The sequence below is a fragment of the Halyomorpha halys genome, unplaced genomic scaffold (genome assembly GCF_000696795.3).
Source record: "Halyomorpha halys isolate HHAL.00 unplaced genomic scaffold, Hhal_1.1 Scaffold2840.1, whole genome shotgun sequence".
NCBI classification, from domain to species: domain Eukaryota; kingdom Metazoa; phylum Arthropoda; class Insecta; order Hemiptera; family Pentatomidae; genus Halyomorpha; species Halyomorpha halys.
This window is the reverse complement of record NW_027108400.1, coordinates 57,357-75,260: the sequence shown is the minus strand read 5'-3', so window position 1 is coordinate 75,260 and position 17,904 is coordinate 57,357. Positions and strand designations below refer to the sequence as shown.

Below are 17,904 nucleotides of genomic sequence, written 5' to 3'. Positions count from 1 at the left end.
AAAGGCTGGAGTTGTTATCTCTAATACGAGTCTATGGCTGCTGTTGGTATTAAGGAACGTTTACACAATTCACTTAAAGTTAATAAATAAGCGACAACTCACCTATATTTTAGCTCTCATGTGAGCAGTATCACTTATTATCTCACTGTTTTTTCACTACTGTTTTTATTTTAGTTCACTGGAAAAATAGTCTATTGTGGGACACGAAGTAGCATATGTTCATTTGCTAACTAGCGCATGCGCACACTCCATATGAATATAAATTTGGCAAATGAAAATTTGTCCGGATAACTGTAAATCAATTTATTTTAGCGAATCTCATGTAAACTATTACTCCTACGAAGATAAACATCATAAACTACTTTATAGCTCATTAAGCTAGCTTTGATTTGAGTGCTAATAGCCATCTGTCCGTCAAATAGTTTTTGAGATATAAATTTTTCAAAATTAATTCACTAACTACTGATCTTTTAGTACGTCCCATACAACATTTTTGTGAAATGTTGCTTTTTAAAAAGCTATTTCTCGAAAACTATTTAACGTAAATAACTCTATTAGGGCTCATATTTTAACTAATTTAATCTAAAAATTGGGGTGAGATAACTGCCTTTTTTTTTCTCCTCTTGGGCTCTTGTACTATACTGACTGTGACCAGAAACCGCAATGCGTATTATGTGCGGAAAATGGAGATACTGACCACTCCAGCGGAAGTTGTAAGTGTCCAGCTTTCCGTTCAGCATTGAGAACAATGATACAAATCCAACAACATCGCAGATGAGAAAACTCCGCCAATTTTTATTCCCCCTACCTATACCTGCCAGACTCATCGATTTTGACTATTAATTATACATAGTTTTCATCAAAGTAATCAAAAATTGGGGTGAGATAACTGCCTTTTTTCGAAGCTTTCGCACAAATAAGATATGTTCCTTATGAACACCAGAACAAACCCGACGTTCACTAGAGCAGGAAGATCATCTATCATCGATTTGACGTTTGTGAGTGGTTGCCTGCAACGGATCGCAACTTGGAAAGTTTGTGGATTTTATACAAACACCAGGCTATATTGATTACAATGGATACGCCTACAAGAAAGAAAAGTTGTCGATGAAGAACCAATGGGTGGAACACGAAGACTTTCGATGGCGCCTCGTTCACTTTAATCCTAGAGGATGAGTGTAAATTGAAAGGGTCAGCCGAGGAAAAGGCGCGTATACTGACCTCTGTTATATCTGGGGCTTGTGATGCAGATATGGCCCGTTCAAAGCCTGGCACATATCATTACTCAGTTTACTGGTGGACGGATACTATTAACGATCTTCGCCGGTGTTGCAACCTAGCAAGAAGACGTTACCAACGAGCGAGACGTCTGCCGGTGTTTCCTGTGCTTGCAAGAAAAGTTCAAGAGAGCTAGAAGGAACCTCCAACAAGTCATTAAAGAAACCAAACGACGGTGCTGGAGAGAACTCTTTGATGAGGTGGATGCAGACCCATGGGTTAGACCTAGGTTTTCGGTACGCCTACAACTTGCAGATCACAAGACCGAGATTCTCCTTGTAACTAGCAGAAAGCAAACTGAGTCCATCACTGGCACGGTGGGTATGCACGAAGTTCGTTCCGAGTCTCCCTTAAAATACCTAGAAGTCATGATCAATGCACGTCTCCGCTTTAATGTTCACACGGAGTATATCAGCGCCAACTCTGCTAAAATAGAATCCTTTTTGTCACGCCTTATGCCAAACGTTGGAGGTCCCAGAGAAAGTAGCCGAAGGCTTCTTGCTACTGTTGCCCCTGCAGTATGTTATATGCAGCCCCGATTTGGAAAGGACAGATGATTACAGGAGACAGGTGATTTCAGTTTATCGCAGAGTTAGTTTAAGGAAAGTTATTGCTTTTCGAACTGTTTCCTACGAAGCGGTGTGCGTGATAGCGCGAATGCCGCCAGTGGAACTCCTTGTTAAAGAAAAAAACAGGCACTATGAACGACGCTTACAAGTCTTCAGAGAAGAAGAGCGAACAAATTACCATCGGCCAGTAGCAACAGCGCTAGGAGGCTAGAGATTCCGGGAGGTGGACTCGCAGATTAATACCCGATGTGGGCTCGTGGCATGGCCACCAGCATGGTTAGGTGGATTTTTATATAAACTAATTGTTGACCGAACATGGATGCTTTAGAGCCTACTAGTACCGATTCAAACTAGACTACACTGCAGACTGTCCTGAATGTCAGACTATCAAGGAAACAACGGAGCACTTGTTTTTGCTTGTATTCGGTTTGCTCTGGTGTGAAGCGAATTTCAGAGAGTGTGTGGAGGTACATCGTACCAGGCCAGCATTGGAACGCAGTGAAGATATTCAACACAGTCGTCCTGAAGAGCTTGAGAGAGGAAGAGAGGGCTAGAAGACGTGAATACCGTGCAAAACCATGCGAACAAAGCGAGGCGGCACTCGGTCATTTCTCTGTATGAAGTAATATCCAGCGGCGGTCCCGTGGAGAGGAATGAACTGGTGTAGGGCAGTGGTTTTAGTGGGTAAAAATCCCACACACTACTTGCTACTTCATAAAATTCATTTATTACTTTTTAATTATTGAAGAAGTTTGTCGAAGGGTACGGTCAGCAAAGAACAACATAAAAAAACAAAACAATATTTATTTATTTTATGCCAACGTTTCGACCTGAGTTTCAGGTCTTCATCAGGGTTATAGAACAAAAGAGATAACAACAACATTTAGAGAAACATAAAATTGAAAAGGAATAGTATACAAACAAATTTGGAATTATACAAAATTGAATTTGTATATATATTGTTTTGTTTATTTATGTTATTCATTGCTGACCGCATCCCTCCTTCCCTCCCCCCTCCCCCCGATAAACTCCTCCAATCATTTATCTACGGTCAACTATCTACACCTCATTATTACTTTTTAAATTTTTACTAGCTATAATCAGAATAAATCATTGAAAATCGAGCATGAACTTAATTATTGGACTTAAATACGTACAATACACACGATAATTAAAAAAATATAAGGAGATGTAGATAGTTGACCGTAGATTGATGATTGGAGAAGTTTGTCGGGAGGTGCGGTCAGCAAAGAACAACATAAATAATCAAAATCTAAATAAATATGGTTTTGTTTATTTATGTTGTTTTTGCTGACCGCACCCCCCGACAAACTTCTCCAATTATTTAAAAAAATATAAGAGTTGATGAATAGGTTTGCAATGAAAGCTTCAGCCCTCTGTTTATGCTGGCAAAAATATTAACCACCTCTTCTATGAAGGTTGCTTCCACAACAACCATTCTGAGATTATTAAAATGGCAAACTGAATAATAGGAAGAATGGAATCTAAAAAAGGATCTATTTTACTCATTATTTTTAGAGATAGGTGTATGAAGAATAATTGCGCTCACTTACTTTGCGCGTTACCTTAATTATTATAGTATATATCCAGAAAGAATTCATCTATCAAATAAGTTCATTATTTTCTTTATTTTTTTTTTCCTAGGGTCCCAAAAATCTAGCCGCGGCTCCCCTCTGTCTACGCCTATGTACTCAAGCATGGTCTCGTCATTTTAATCTCTTCCTGATTCCACAGTGCACTAAATTCGGAATGTAAGGAGATATTTTCAATGAAGGATGCTCACAGAAGTTTTTATATGGGTCATTTTTCCATACCATTTTGCGCTTGAGGCGTAAATCATCAAAATCCTTTAATAGTTTTTTTTTTATGGTTATTGATATTATTCGTAAAAAATAATTAGGAAAATCGATCAAGATAAAAAACAAAATCACTTAAAAGTTTCGTTCCGAAACAATTCCACCATCATGATAAGCATTTGGGTCTCACTGGCCACGTATTTCAATCGGTTTTGTTCTTTAAGATTGTTCGGTTTTCCGCATCGTTTGTCTGGAAACCGTCAGACTGTAATACTTTGTATTACAGTTTATGGCGATTGCGTCGGTGAGGAAAATTCGCTGATATTAAACCGTTTTAAAATTTGTTTTTCTAAGGAATCGTTCATTGAAAATTTCTCTTCCCATTGTGAATGCATGAACGCGAGTTAATAAAGTTGACTTTAGTACTCAAAGATGCTTTATAAACCATAACTGAAATCTAGTTCCATTTCGAAATTATCAAAACTGGAAAAAAAATGAGTCTCAATCGAATTTGGGACACCGCGCGTAGGCGCCATATAATTTTCAGCCTTGAACTTATACAATTATGTTAAAAATGAAACAGAAAAAAAAGAAAGAAAAACCTTTATACTACTAATTTTTATAGTATTTTAGTTAATTGATCTCAAAATATTTAATTTTTTAATTGAATCACTTTTCTTGGAACTGAGGAATGAAGCTATCATAAAACCGTTAAAAAGTTTTGAATACCTACATATTCAAATTTTGTTAACCTGTTTACCACAAGTTGAACAAAATCTCAGCTAAGTGATTTAGCTTGATCTATTGGATTCGGTGAAAAGAGATAAAACTTAGTTTTATAGGACTTATCATTCTTAGTCATAAGCAATTTAAAAAAAAGTTGTGAATCAACAATTGAAACGAGCAACAAGATTGCTTCTATTTTATATATGTTTATAAGACATATATATGATTAATAAAATATAACTTTTAAAATAATTTTAAAATTGTTATATGGCTTTAGTTTTATTACAATTAGGATTAACACTCCTATTGAAGTACTTTTCAATACTGGGAGGTTATTGATTCGCGCTAGAAGGCTGTGGATTGCGGTACAAACACGCCATCTTGCAAGGCGTTGTGTTGGGATATTGTGGTGTTTAAAATTTATACTTTGATTTCTTGAATAATGTTAACGTTCCCATTTTCCGGACTCCTTGTGCTAAGACAGGTAACAAATTATGTTGTAAGTTACGTAGGATTGAATTGACTTATTTATATTGTTTTTGACGATGCCAGTTTTTTTCCATGCTATTCAGAGAAGCCGTGGAAGAAGTGAAGGATTGGCTTTTGTTTTCAGGTTTCTAATGCTTCTTTCTCACAGTATTTACTGGCATCTAATAAGTTTAGGTTTGTTAACTATTAAGGTTTTCTTATTATAAATTAAAAATCACCTTTTGTCTTCACTGGTATGTAATTAATGAAGGGCAGAATTAAAAAATGTTCACCTGTATTTTAACTGTTAATATGCTAAATTTAGTAATCTACTGAGGTCTTGAAAATATGAAGTTTTCAATTTTACATGTATGGTCATAGATTTTCAGTTCATTCAGGAGGGCAGATCCATTATGTCTATCGAATCTATTTTTGTTACAGCCAGGCTGTGTTACTAGATTAATGCTGCTTTCATGAGTTATTTTTTATTAATTACTTATTGTTTATAAATGACCTGTTAATATCAACATTTATTTTGTGTGAACTACAAATGAAGTAAGAAATGATCATTTAGTACACTCAAAATATGGATTACTTGGAACTTCATCGAAGTTTTATGGTAGACGTCCTTATTATTTTCATTCAAAATATATTTTTCTTTGGAACCATACCTATGTATTTTACATGAGTGATACTAGAAGTCCAAAATAATAGTGTTATTGCAATTGAACGAGATAGTCCAGTCTCTCTATTTGTGTTTTTTTTTCTTGCATTACACAATTTTTAATTTATCACTTCAAATTATTTCAGTTGTTAGTTGTTTATTGCAATCTGTGATCTCTAGAGTCAATATTATATGTAACATTCATTTGTTTTTTGTTTTTCCATAATTTACACATTCAATAAGTTTTGATCATTGTTTAGAATATTTATTCTTATAGTTTATATTCAGAAGTGTGTTATGTTTAAAGTTGGATTTTCTAATAAGTATCTCAACACTTTGAAATGATATTGCGAAATCGTGTTGACCAAATTCTGAATGAATTTAATTTTAAGTGAGTTGTGGTGATCATATTATATACTAGTTTTATAATAGCCTTTAAATTAGAATATAATTAAAGAATGTTTCCTTGTTTGGTTCTACAACTATTGTTTTTATTCTGTTATTATTAGGATCTAACATGCTTAATTTCTGTGTCTAGTTTATGGGGCAATTAAAATAAAACAAATATCAATGTTTTTATTCAAAATTACTTTCAATAACTTTGTTACATTTCTTTCAATGCCCATCAAGGTTTCTTATCGATTGTTCAATGAAACTTATTGGCTTGAAATCAATAAACTTGAGGTATAAAAATTTTTACTACTATTTTATATCATTCTTAAAAATAGTAGTTAAGTGAATTGTGAATTAGAAACAAGTGGATATGGTTGGATTTAAATTTTGAGATCATGTAATGTTAACTTTTAAAAAAATACATTATCCAAAATGTGAAGCACTACTTCATCCACCATATTCACCTGACTCATTTATTGAAAAACTATTTTTCAGAGCATTGGTGGGCTTTATGAACAGAATAGTCCAAAATGAAAAGGAGGTATAATTTTTGTTTCTCAAGTTTATTGATTCTAAGCCAAATGTTTCTTTGGACAAAGAACAAAAAACTTAGTTGGCAATTAGAAGAAATGTCTTTATATTTGTATGTATTTTTTCTTGTTACTTTAGGGTACAAGGCAAATTTAATATATTTAAATCCGTTAATCAGACACAACAAATTCCAATTCTTGCAGAAAATCAAACTTTAGTTTCTAAAAGTTTGATTTATTTTGAGATTTGTATATTCTTGATATGTATCAAACAACAGCATAATTAATTAATTTTGTATAATCATTTAAATTCCATGTTAAATTTTTTAACTGTTCGCTGTCATTAGTCCGAAGCAATGATAATATTTTTTTAACTCAATGGTTGGGTTTCTGGTTGACATTGTATTAACGACGAGATTTAAAAATCATCTTGTTATAATTACTTCAGCTTTTCTATGTTTGGAAACTTAAGACTATATTTTCACTAAATTTTCTGTTAAACCTTCGTCAGTGAGCTTTATTTCAATGGAAGAAATTATTAAAATTGCATTAACTTAAATGTGTAACTTCTACATGGATAGTTGATGAAAATCTAATTGTTATATTAGAATGTTGTGAATGTATTTAAATTAGGGGTGACTGTGTTGTCTCCATTTTTTCTTTTTTGAATGAAAAGTATCAGATTTTTTCTTTTGCACTTTTTAACTATTTTAATTCAAAAATTCGAATATGAAAATAAACTTGGTAGGTGAAAATTTTCAAAAAGAAAATGAACAAAGTTCCTTTTTCCTTTAAAGTTGTAAAGACATATTGTAGGAAGATAGTCCGGGTGGTGGTCAATAAAGGAACAATATAGTAGAAAAAGTATTTAATGTTAACCAGCGTTTCGCCCTACTTTGTAGAGCTTCGTCAGAGCTGATCATGTATGAAAAAGGTTGCAGACTAGAATTATCTATACCAAAATTTAAATACTTATCATCTTCTCATGACTTATTGGTGACAAGACTAAAGACATTTAGTAATAATAAATTTTGGTTTTGTTGACACAAAGTTGAATTTTTTTACTTTTATTAAATTACTTGACCCACTTTTATTAAATGTTATTTGAATCCTGGACTTTTAAATAATAGTACTTTTAAAAAAAAATGGTTTAAGTAGGTATATGATATCCCAACATTTGTAAATTAATTAATGATCTTCAAAAAATATGTTTCAACATTCACAGTTCAAATTGCTCCTTACAACAATCCTAGCTTTATATCTAACTTTATAATCGGAATGTAAAAACAGTTATTTGAACTAAAACTAACTTAACTTACTGGTTAATGCTACTTTTCTATTTAAGTATGTTTAAGATTCTTCTGTGTTGCTGGTTTTTCTATAATTCTTGGCATACAAAGTTTTGCTAACAATAAGTTTGGAAATATCAGTCGTGTTTAATAATTTTGATGATTGAAGAAAGAAATCTATTTGTAACATTATTTTTTTTTTCTATTAGTTCACCAGTTCATAAGTAAAATTTACTACTAAATATTATTTAAATAAACATTCATATGATTTTTAACTTTGCTGTCATCTGTGATTGCTGTTTTAATTATATGAAATCTGTTACTCAATTATTGGAGATTGAAACGATCATGTTTGTATTCTTTGGAGTAAATTAGGTTTGTATTTAGAATACAATGTTGTTGATATTTTATCCAGATGTGATCTAATGGGAAGAACCACATACTTTAAATTTCTATTAAGGTTTATTTATAGTTATACCACCTTGGTAGTTTTGAAAATAATCTATAAATAGTGGCTGAATTCTTACAATTTTCATAGCCTGTAAAGACATGATTTGGGATTTTTGTTTAAAACTGATTTCCGTAATTTGAGAGATACTTGTTCTTTAACTAAGGAAGATAGTTAACTGTTCAAATCAATTCAATTCCATGTACCATAATGTTGTGTTTTAATGAAATAGGCAGTATGAAAGGAAGAGTTTTTCTTTAACTAAAGTATTAATATTCTAGATTTTGTTTTTATTTACATTTTATTTTTTATTTTCTATAAATGTACCATTATACACTAATCATATTTATTTATTAGTTTGGTCTTGTTTTGACTAGGTTCTAGGTAACAAAATTATGCATTTCTTTATAAATCATCTACAATTAAGCTATTAATCTTCCAAATAAGTTTCAGTGCCAAAGGTTGGTAAATTTGCGGCATTGGTATTTCCAGGGGAAGTTTAGAATAGCATTGTATGACATGTCCTTATAGTGTTTCCACCTAGAAAGTTTTGGGGAAATTCTAAATATTTGCTAATTGCACTGTTTTGGGTGCTGATTATGAATTCCAACCTTGTGTCTCCTATTTTCTCCAGTAATAGATTATTTTTTTTTAATTTAAAATTAATCTTTCTTTTTATTCAGTAGCGCATAAACCTAAATTTTTCAACATCAATCTATACTTACTTAGCAAGATTAAATTACCTACATTTTTATGTTTTTTATTTAAACATCGTTTAGATACTTGTAGTTTAATGTGGTTCGGTCAAATGAGGACCCAGACAGGATCTCTGTGGAAAGTTTTGGAGGGACTTGAAAATATACTCATTTATGTTGCTGATTACGAATTTCAACTTGGTGACCTCAATTTTTTTTTTCAGAAGTAAAACAAAATGTATCTATATTTCTTTCTCGCTACTAAAGGTAGGAAAGCTTTCCATGCAGGAATGGAACAAAAAAAATTATGTCCTCAAAATCGAAAATTTTTAATCACATTTTCCATTTTAAACATCTGGGAATAATGATGAGAGGTTGATCCTAATTAGTTTTCCAGGAAAAAAAAAATGAATAATACGTGTTAAATTGAGTTGAAAATTTAAGGAAAATAACATGTTTAATTTATCATACGTAAAATCCTAAATGCTCCCTACTTTGTCACAAATAAAATCAACCACAAAGACCTTAATGTTCCATTTGTAACCGATCTAACCTGAACCAGATATCAATCCTTCCATCAAACTCCCTAACCACTCAAACCCATTAGTTTCTAATTTTGCTTCCTCTTTTATTCCGGACAATCCTCCGAGGCATCTGAAAAGAAGATGGTCTCGAGACCTTATATTTTAAAAATGTTTTTAGAGTGCTACCATTGGGTAGTTTCTCTACATGCTTGTACCATACCATTATGATTTCCTCAAATTTACTTAATGTATTTATGTACAGTTGTAAATATCAATAAATAAATTTTTTAAAAAATAATAATAATAAATTTGATGTTGCTGAAAAATGCATGGTTTTGATGTTATTGGATTCTTAAAGCTTTTTTTTTAAATTTTGTTTTATATTTCCTGGAAGAAATTATGGCTAAAAAGTAATTAGTACTCCAAAAAACCTAAGCCCATTTTAGATCTCCAAAATTTTCCACTGAGATCTCTTCTCAGTCTCTAGCTGACCGGACTAATATGTAATAATTAATGTATAAATTTTATTGTGCACTTGAAAACAAAGGAAGGAAAGAGACAGTGTATGTACAAATTAATGAAATCTAAATTATTTTTGAAAAAAAGAATATTTATTTTCATTTGTTTTTTGTTTTGTTTTTTGCCATTCTGCAAATGGCAAAAAACAAATTTCAAAAGTAAGTCTTCAAGTTTCATTTACTAGTAAATAACTAGTTATGAGTAAGGGTCATGATGGCTAGGCGTCATCTTAGCAACATTGTTGAGTGTAGCACCACGCAGGGGATGAAAGAGCCTTTTACTAGGCATCCTATAAAAAATAATTTTTGAAAAGAATTATTTCAACTCCAGGGTGTTTTTTTTTTTTTTAGTTTACATCAGAATATGAAACTTTTTTCATTCATTTTGCTGAATATTACTCTTACTCTAATTTAACTATTTGGAACTTATGTTTTTGCATTTTTCTAAAGAAAAATAATTTTAAATAAAATAAAATTATTTTTATAATACAATATAATTACATTATTTTTGTAATTATTTATAATTAAATTATTTTGTATGATTCCTACACTGCACTTATTAGATGCTTTTGGAACTTATGCTAAGTATAATTCATTTATTATACTGGCTCTAGAGTTATAATATAAATTATTGTTTTAGATAACTTTTTTTTTTTAACTATAAGTATATTTAAGGATTATCACTGCTGGAGATATATAACTATCCATGCGTTATTATGGTGGTATGGTGTAGGTAAAGTTATCAATAATACTTTATATATTAAGGTCGTTGGTTGAATATATAGTTCTGAAGGGAGAAAAAAGTAAAATATATGCAAGCATACCAAAGAGCCTGCGTTATCAAGAAAAATTAATTGATTGTTGCTTTCACTATAAGAGAAAATCATGGTGGATTCGTTTTAATAATGAAGGACTTAGTGCTTTTAGTGATATTTTGTTTTTATTTTTATTAATTAATTTTTATTTATTTTTTATTTTAAAAAGATGTAATTGTGTTATCTGACTCGATCCATTATACATAAACATTGTTCGATTGGTGATCGTTAAATTTCGTTTTGCATTTCATGTTCATAGTTCTTTATTTTTTTGATTGTATATTGTCGATTTCAGATGGAATAGACGTTATCTGTCAGCTTTGTCAGCAATAAATCAAGAACTGTCTGACGTTGCTTTAAAAGATTGAGGTATTGTCTGATTCTAAATTTTGAAATGCATCTATAATAAATATTCTTGTTTATAAAGTTATTTTCCATTGATATTGTTTAATAATGTTAATTCAGTGACATAAGTTCGTTCGTTAGGTGCACTAAATTGATTACAATAATAAAAATAATGTAGTTTGATATTAATAAAGTTTTTTACCATTGAAAAATTGACATTGTAACTATTAATTAATTTGATTCTACTCAGTATGTGTATATTCACCGAATGAAATTTTCTCTAAAGTTCATAAAAATATTTTCAGATATAATGTTAAAATTTAGAGTAAATTTCAGTTTCATAGTGTATATATCATGGTTTTATACAACAATTTTTTTTTTAGAGAAAGTCTATATGTGACAATTAGTAAATTTTCCAATAATTCTTTTTCCACTGAGTAAATTTTTAAGTCCAATAGATCTGGTGGATTCCCATCTGGATCGAATTTGAAGGTACATTAAGGCTTATTACGTTTATACAATGCGGCATATTAGGTATCTATGTGAAAATGAGTGTATTTACTTTTCTTTTTAATTTTATTACAGAGTTTGAACTCTGAATGATGCCCATAATTTATTTCTAGCTTAAACTTTTTTTAAGTTTATTTTTAAAACTGTCTATAGGCATTTTTGAAAATGTAATTAATTCAGTGCACCTTAGCTTCATTTAATGAAAATCTTGTTGGATATAAGTTTTCTTTTTTTTTTTTATTAGAACAATTATCATGGAAAATTCTTTATATGTTATCATACATCAAATTTCCCATTTTTCATACCTAGTTTCCCTTATATCCTATGTATAATTTTATCTTTACTTGATAAGTAATCTCAGGATGTGGATTCAAAGTGCTTTATTTTATTTGCAAAGTTTAAAGAAGAATTGGACTTATTAAAGACATTCTATACATGCCATGACTACATATTGTGTGTGTGTCTTCCATTTATTTTGTATGACAGTTATAGAATGAAGAGAAAGTGATTTTTATTGAACAAGAATTCACAATAATTATTGATCTCTTCTTTATCTATGAAGTGGAATAAAAAGTTTATATTTTTTCTTCTGAGAACATTAATTTTGACTTGCTTATGTTACATGATTCATAATGTAGATTTGCATGGCAAGCAAGACAGACATTTTAATTAATAGAAGTTCTGCAACAAGCAGTGTGTTTAATTTGTTTGTCAACAAAAAAAAATTGAAATTATAAATAAAAAAAATAGTTCCTTGATCATTTATAGATCCTGTTTATTACTGTAACTTGAGTGACTTTATTGGGTTTTCAGTCCTTCAATCAGTTAAGTAAATTCAAAATTTGGCCTGTAAACCCTCATTTTGACCCAAGTTACAGTATATCATACAAATGTTATTCTTCCTAGTTTTAACTCAGATATTTTTGTATATTGATGTTTTCATAATTATTCTTATCTGAATGCTTATACCAAATTCTTCCACATTTCTCCTGCTGTGGACATCTTTCGTTGCGAGTTATTTATCGTGTTGATTGCTGCTCAAATATAGAGAACTGTTCGATAAATCGTTTTTTTTGGTGAATAATTTGTTTCAGAACGCACAAGGTAGAGTGAGAAGAAATAAGTTGTTGGGTTTGCACTGTTTGTCAGAAAAGATACTATCTGGTGTGTCATACTGTCAATCTTCTATTTATACGGTAAGAATCTTATTGGGAACTTTAAGCCCGCGATTTATTTTTTAATTTTGCTCTAATTTAATTACTTTAATATTTTTTTTTCATATTTTGATGTAACATGTTTTTAAAAGAAATTATTTAATAATTTCATCAAAGAATATTTTTTAATTTCTGTTTTATTGGTGCTTATTTTTTATTTCTTACAGAATGATTAAAAAGTCAACAATATTTATTTGTATTAAATGAGTTTCCTACAATTTATAAATTTATATTTGTCATTTTCAAAATCTTTTGTTTACTATTTTAAAGTGAATTGTTATAAAGTGCATAGTTAAAATTAATTTAGATGGGTGGACAAATTCTACGTCTTTTGGGTATGTATTTTATTAAGTTATTTTTTTACTAATTTTCGTTTTGAATATTGTTCATTATTAAGATCAAATAGCGAGGAATGGACAGAAGGCATTTTGGAGAAAGCCCATTCTTTGGTGCTGGAGGCAGTAGTAGCAGTGGAGGAGGAAATGGAACTGGCAATGGTAACAACAATGGCAACAGCGGCAATGGAAGTGGTGGTGGCCGCAGTGGAGGTTTTGGTAGCCCCTACTTCAACAGTAACCAGAAATCTCCAGAAGATGATCTGATTGCTAGGAGTAGGGAGTGGATGTCTAGGCAGGATAGAGATAGAGATCCTTGGAGGAGATCTGTTGATGATTTCCTCGATGATAGAGGTAGCAGGTATAAAGGTAGAGATAGGACTTCTCGGGATAGATCCAGGTCTAGGGAGAGGGATCGTGATAGAGAAAGGGAAAGAGATAGGACTGAAAGGGGAGAAAGAGGTGATAGAGGGGATAGGAGTGAGCGAGGAGATAGGAAAAGAAGGTCAAGGGATAGGAGTAGAGGTGCAAGTAGGGATCGTAGGCGGTCTCCCGATAATGAAGAAGGGCGTGATCATTCGAAGCGTTATAGGGATGGTGATCGTTGGAATGATTATGATCGTTCTGGAAGCAGGCATGACAGATATGACCGAAGATATGGGCGAGGTGATGATGATGAAGAAGGTGGAAGAAAATATTCAAGTGAAGAAGAAAACAGTAACAGTTATGATCGAAGATCTGATGGTGATTATGATTATTCAAGACCATATGCGGATAGCTCTCTTCGTGCTGAAGATAGATATGCATACAAAAAACAAACTCCACAAAAAACCATCATTATTCGAGGTCTTGCTCAGCATATAACTGAACATGACATACAAGAAGATATTGTTTTATCTCAGCTTCAATGCCGTGACATCCGTTTAGTTAGGAGAAAGGACACTGGTACTTCAAGAGGTTTTGCTTTTGTTGAATTCAAGTCAGTTGAAGATGCAACTAAGTGGATTGAAATGAAACAAGGTGAACTTATGTTAAAAGATCATTTCAGGGCTTTATTGCAGTACAGTTTGCCAAAGGATCCTTATACATATGGGAGAGATAAGCGTATGTCTGATTGGTACTGCAAATGTCAAGCTCACAATTTCCGACGGAGAGATACATGTTTTAAATGTAATTTGCCCCGTAGAGAAGGTGAAGTATTGGAAGGTACTGATGAAGTTAGTTCTCATCCAACAAACACTGTTCTTTTAAGAGGATTAGATGCTTTGACAACTGAAGAAAGCGTATTACAGTCAATTAAATCCTTGTCATCTTTACCAATTAGGAGTGTGCGAATAGGACGTGATCCTGCAACAAATACTTCAAGAGGTGTTTGTTACCTTGAAATGAACAATGTTGTTGATGCCATGTATTTACATAATGCTTTGCAGACTTCATGTCCCCAAGTTGATGGTAGAACGGCAATAATCTCCTATGCTAAACTAGATCCCTTAACTCTTCATTCTTCTGCAGCAATTAGTGGTCAAATAGCTAATGCTGCTGTGGCAGCTGCCCAGTGGAGTCACCAGAAGCAGGAGACAACTCAGTACAAATTGAGTGATGTTCCTCGTCTCGCTGAATATAGTGCCAATCTTTATGCTACTAATCCTCAAGAGAAAGCTGCTTATATAGCCTACTATGAAGAATATTATAAAAAACAAATCACTGAAGGAGCTAATATTTCATTACCAGTTAACAATTCAGCAGGCTTGGCTTGTGCTCAAGCTGCTGTTGCTGCTCATAAAAAAGCAAGTACAAAAGGTAGTTTAAACGAACCACCAGATGGCTCTGGTGACAAAACTTACCCTATTCCTGATGTCAGTTCTTATCAATATGACAAATCTTCTGGGTACTACTATGATCCTTACACTACATTGTATTATGATGCCAATTCACAATATTATTACAACAATAAAACAGGTAAATTTTTGTATTGGGACGCTTCAAAGAAAACTTACTTACCCGCGCCTACTGATGGTTCTAATTCTCAGGCTCTACAAGCTCCTCCACCTCCCAATATAAGTAGTGAAGAGACGAAAGATGATGAGGCCAAGAAAGCAAAAGAAAAAATAGAAGAAAAAGATAAAGTTAAAGTTGCTAAGAGAATAGCAAAGGATATGGAAAAGTGGGCAAAAACATTAAACCAGAAAAAAGAAATAGCTAAACAAAATATTGTTGCTGCACAACAAGCAGTGTCATCAATGAAAGCTGCTGGTGCTGCAGACATTGGGTATGCAGTTTTAGAACGTAAAGATCTTGTTCTTCCTATATTATCTAATGGTATGGATATAAAAGCATCTACCAAGCATGAAAGTCTTGTTGCTGCTTATGGTCAAGGAAGTGATAGTGAACCAGAAGAATCACAAGAAGATACATCCCAATTAGACATCAAGTGTCTTACTGACTGGACTAAGATGGCCTGTTTACTCTGCAAACGTCAATTTCCTAGTAAAGATGCTCTTGTCAAACATCAGCAGCTCTCTGACTTACATAAACAGAATCTCAATGCATGGTACAAATCTCGTGGATTGTCAGATTCTGACGACAGTCAAAGTAAAAATATCCAGTACAGAGATAGAGCGAAAGAAAGGAGGTTGAAATATGGAGAACCAGATGCACCACAACCTAGTAAATTAAAGGAAACTTATATGAAAGGTAGAGAAGCAGTTGTGAGCTATGAAGAACCGACCAGAGCTGGTATTGGAAATGATAATCTTGGTAGTAAGTTACTTCAGAAAATGGGTTGGCAAGAAGGAATGGGGCTAGGTAAAAGCAATCAGGGAAGAACGAGTATTATTCAAACTGAAAGAAGGGCAGCGTCAGCGGGTCTAGGAAGCAAGTCCGTTGGTGTTACTCCGGGACCTGGGGAAACATACAAGGATTGTGTTAAAAAAATGATGCAAATTCGTTACAGTGAAATAGATGGGTCTTTGTCGTGAAAAAGGTCAAGAAAATATTTTTTTAATACTGGCTTTAGGAAAGGCTTGAGCGTAGCTAGGTCTTTGCTTTGGTTACTGGAATTTCGATTTTTACTATTCATTTAAAATTTTAAACTATTCCATGTATATACATTTTGAAAAAATCTGTAATAAATTTTTAATGTAACATATGTATGATTCATCTCGTGTAAATAAAATAAATTATGAATTTTGTATATAGTTTATGTGTATAAAGTGTAGTAATCATAAGTCTTATTTCATACATTTAGATTTTTTTATGATGTATATATTTAATAGTTTAAGGAAAAATTGATTGAGATGTGTGTATGTATTTATATATGTACATAAACCCGGTGTTGATCGTGATTTTATACTTTTAAAAATATAGCTTTAATTAAAGTATGAGTGATATTCATGAATTCATTATCTTTATTTTTATGTTTTTGTTTTCTAAGGATATGTGTTTTTAATAAGGAACTTTTTTTTAATATTATTTAAATTGACGAAAGAAGCTAGGTAACTACAAAAACACATTATTATAAAATCTTTATTTGGTTTTATAAGTAAAGTTCGTGGGGCTGTTGTTGTTGTGATTGTTGAATTTATTGATTGAATTGTGTGTTTATTTGAGTCAAATTTTATAACATGAATGATTTTGTTGATTGGTTTATTAAGTAGTATTGAAAATAATAGTTTTAAAATTTTGTTAAGTGTCATTAGGTTACTTTTTTTATGAGGTTATATATTCTTTTTCCTCTGAGGTATGACAATTTTTTATATTTATAATGAGTGTTAATATTATTTATTAAATAGAAAATTTTCACATTACTGTATTTAAATGAAATTTCATTTTGCTTTTTCTCTGTTTCTTATTTTGTTATTATTTTGAAATTTTTTTATTAAATGAAATATAATTATTCCTTCTGGCGTATGATGTAGCATTTAAAGTAATGTTGCATCAAGAATTTTTTTTTTCTTACTGTTTATATGTTGAAGGATAAGTGGTTAAGTTTGTTTATTATCATTGCTGGAACTCATCTATAAACTATTCTGACATAAGTAGATTTGTTTATGTAAATGGTTTAAAGAGATAAGTTCCAGAGATTGGTTGTTTGTAATGAAAATATTTGCTTGTACTATCAATACATAGATGATAAATATATTTTGGTATAAATCTTTGTTTATTGTACACCTAATCTAATCTTCATGTCCTACTTTATTTTTTTTTAATTGTCTATTTTCATATACCTCAAGGTATTAACATCCTTAAAATGTAGATGAAATAAAATTCATTTGTAATGATAGTGGTACTGAAGATACCATTTTATGCACATTTTTTTGTATACCACATTTGAGTTCTAAAATGGCTCTGTAGCCTAGTAAAAATAACTTGAAATTGTGCTATACATAAAAGATATTTTATAAAAATTCTTTCATATGGTTAAAAGTTTAGTACTTGAATGTGCCTTGGCCTAATATGGCAGATTTTTCAAAAGGAATGCCTTATATTAAATTAAATAATTTAAATTCTATCCATTATAGTCTCAAAACCTTTATTTTTCTTCCAGTCCAAAGTCCAACGTTTAGGCCAATCCAGCCATCTTCAGGGATAATCTACTTAATACAACTTTGAAATTATATAATTTAAAAAACTCTAAAACTCCATGTAGGCTATTCTGCCCAGGTCAAAAACATCAATTTCTAATTAGTCAATATTCACTTAAAAACATTAAGATTATCCTCCTAAGAATAGTAGTTCAACTAAAAAAATATTGTGTCTTCTATGAA

At 31.5% G+C, this 17,904-nt stretch overlaps 1 protein-coding gene across 3 annotated transcripts; it reads left to right on the top strand.

Moving 5' to 3' along the window:
* Positions 1–4,750: 4,750 nt before the first annotated feature.
* On the top strand, positions 4,751–17,290 carry LOC106691730 (RNA-binding protein 5). 3 transcript variants are annotated; one of them, XM_014437585.2, is made up of 4 exons: positions 4,751–4,874; positions 11,030–11,103; positions 12,684–12,785; positions 13,201–17,290. In XM_014437585.2, exon 4 carries the CDS (start codon positions 13,216–13,218, stop codon positions 16,114–16,116), a length of 2,901 nt encoding a protein of 966 aa, XP_014293071.1. In that variant the 5' UTR covers positions 4,751–4,874; positions 11,030–11,103; positions 12,684–12,785; positions 13,201–13,215; the 3' UTR covers positions 16,117–17,290. The 3 variants fall into 3 exon arrangements, with proteins under 3 accessions (XP_014293071.1, XP_014293072.1, XP_066902823.1); XM_014437586.2 differs by having other exon boundaries at positions 4,763–5,913; XM_067046722.1 differs by having other exon boundaries at positions 4,763–5,913; positions 11,030–12,785.
* Positions 17,291–17,904: the final 614 nt, after the last annotated feature.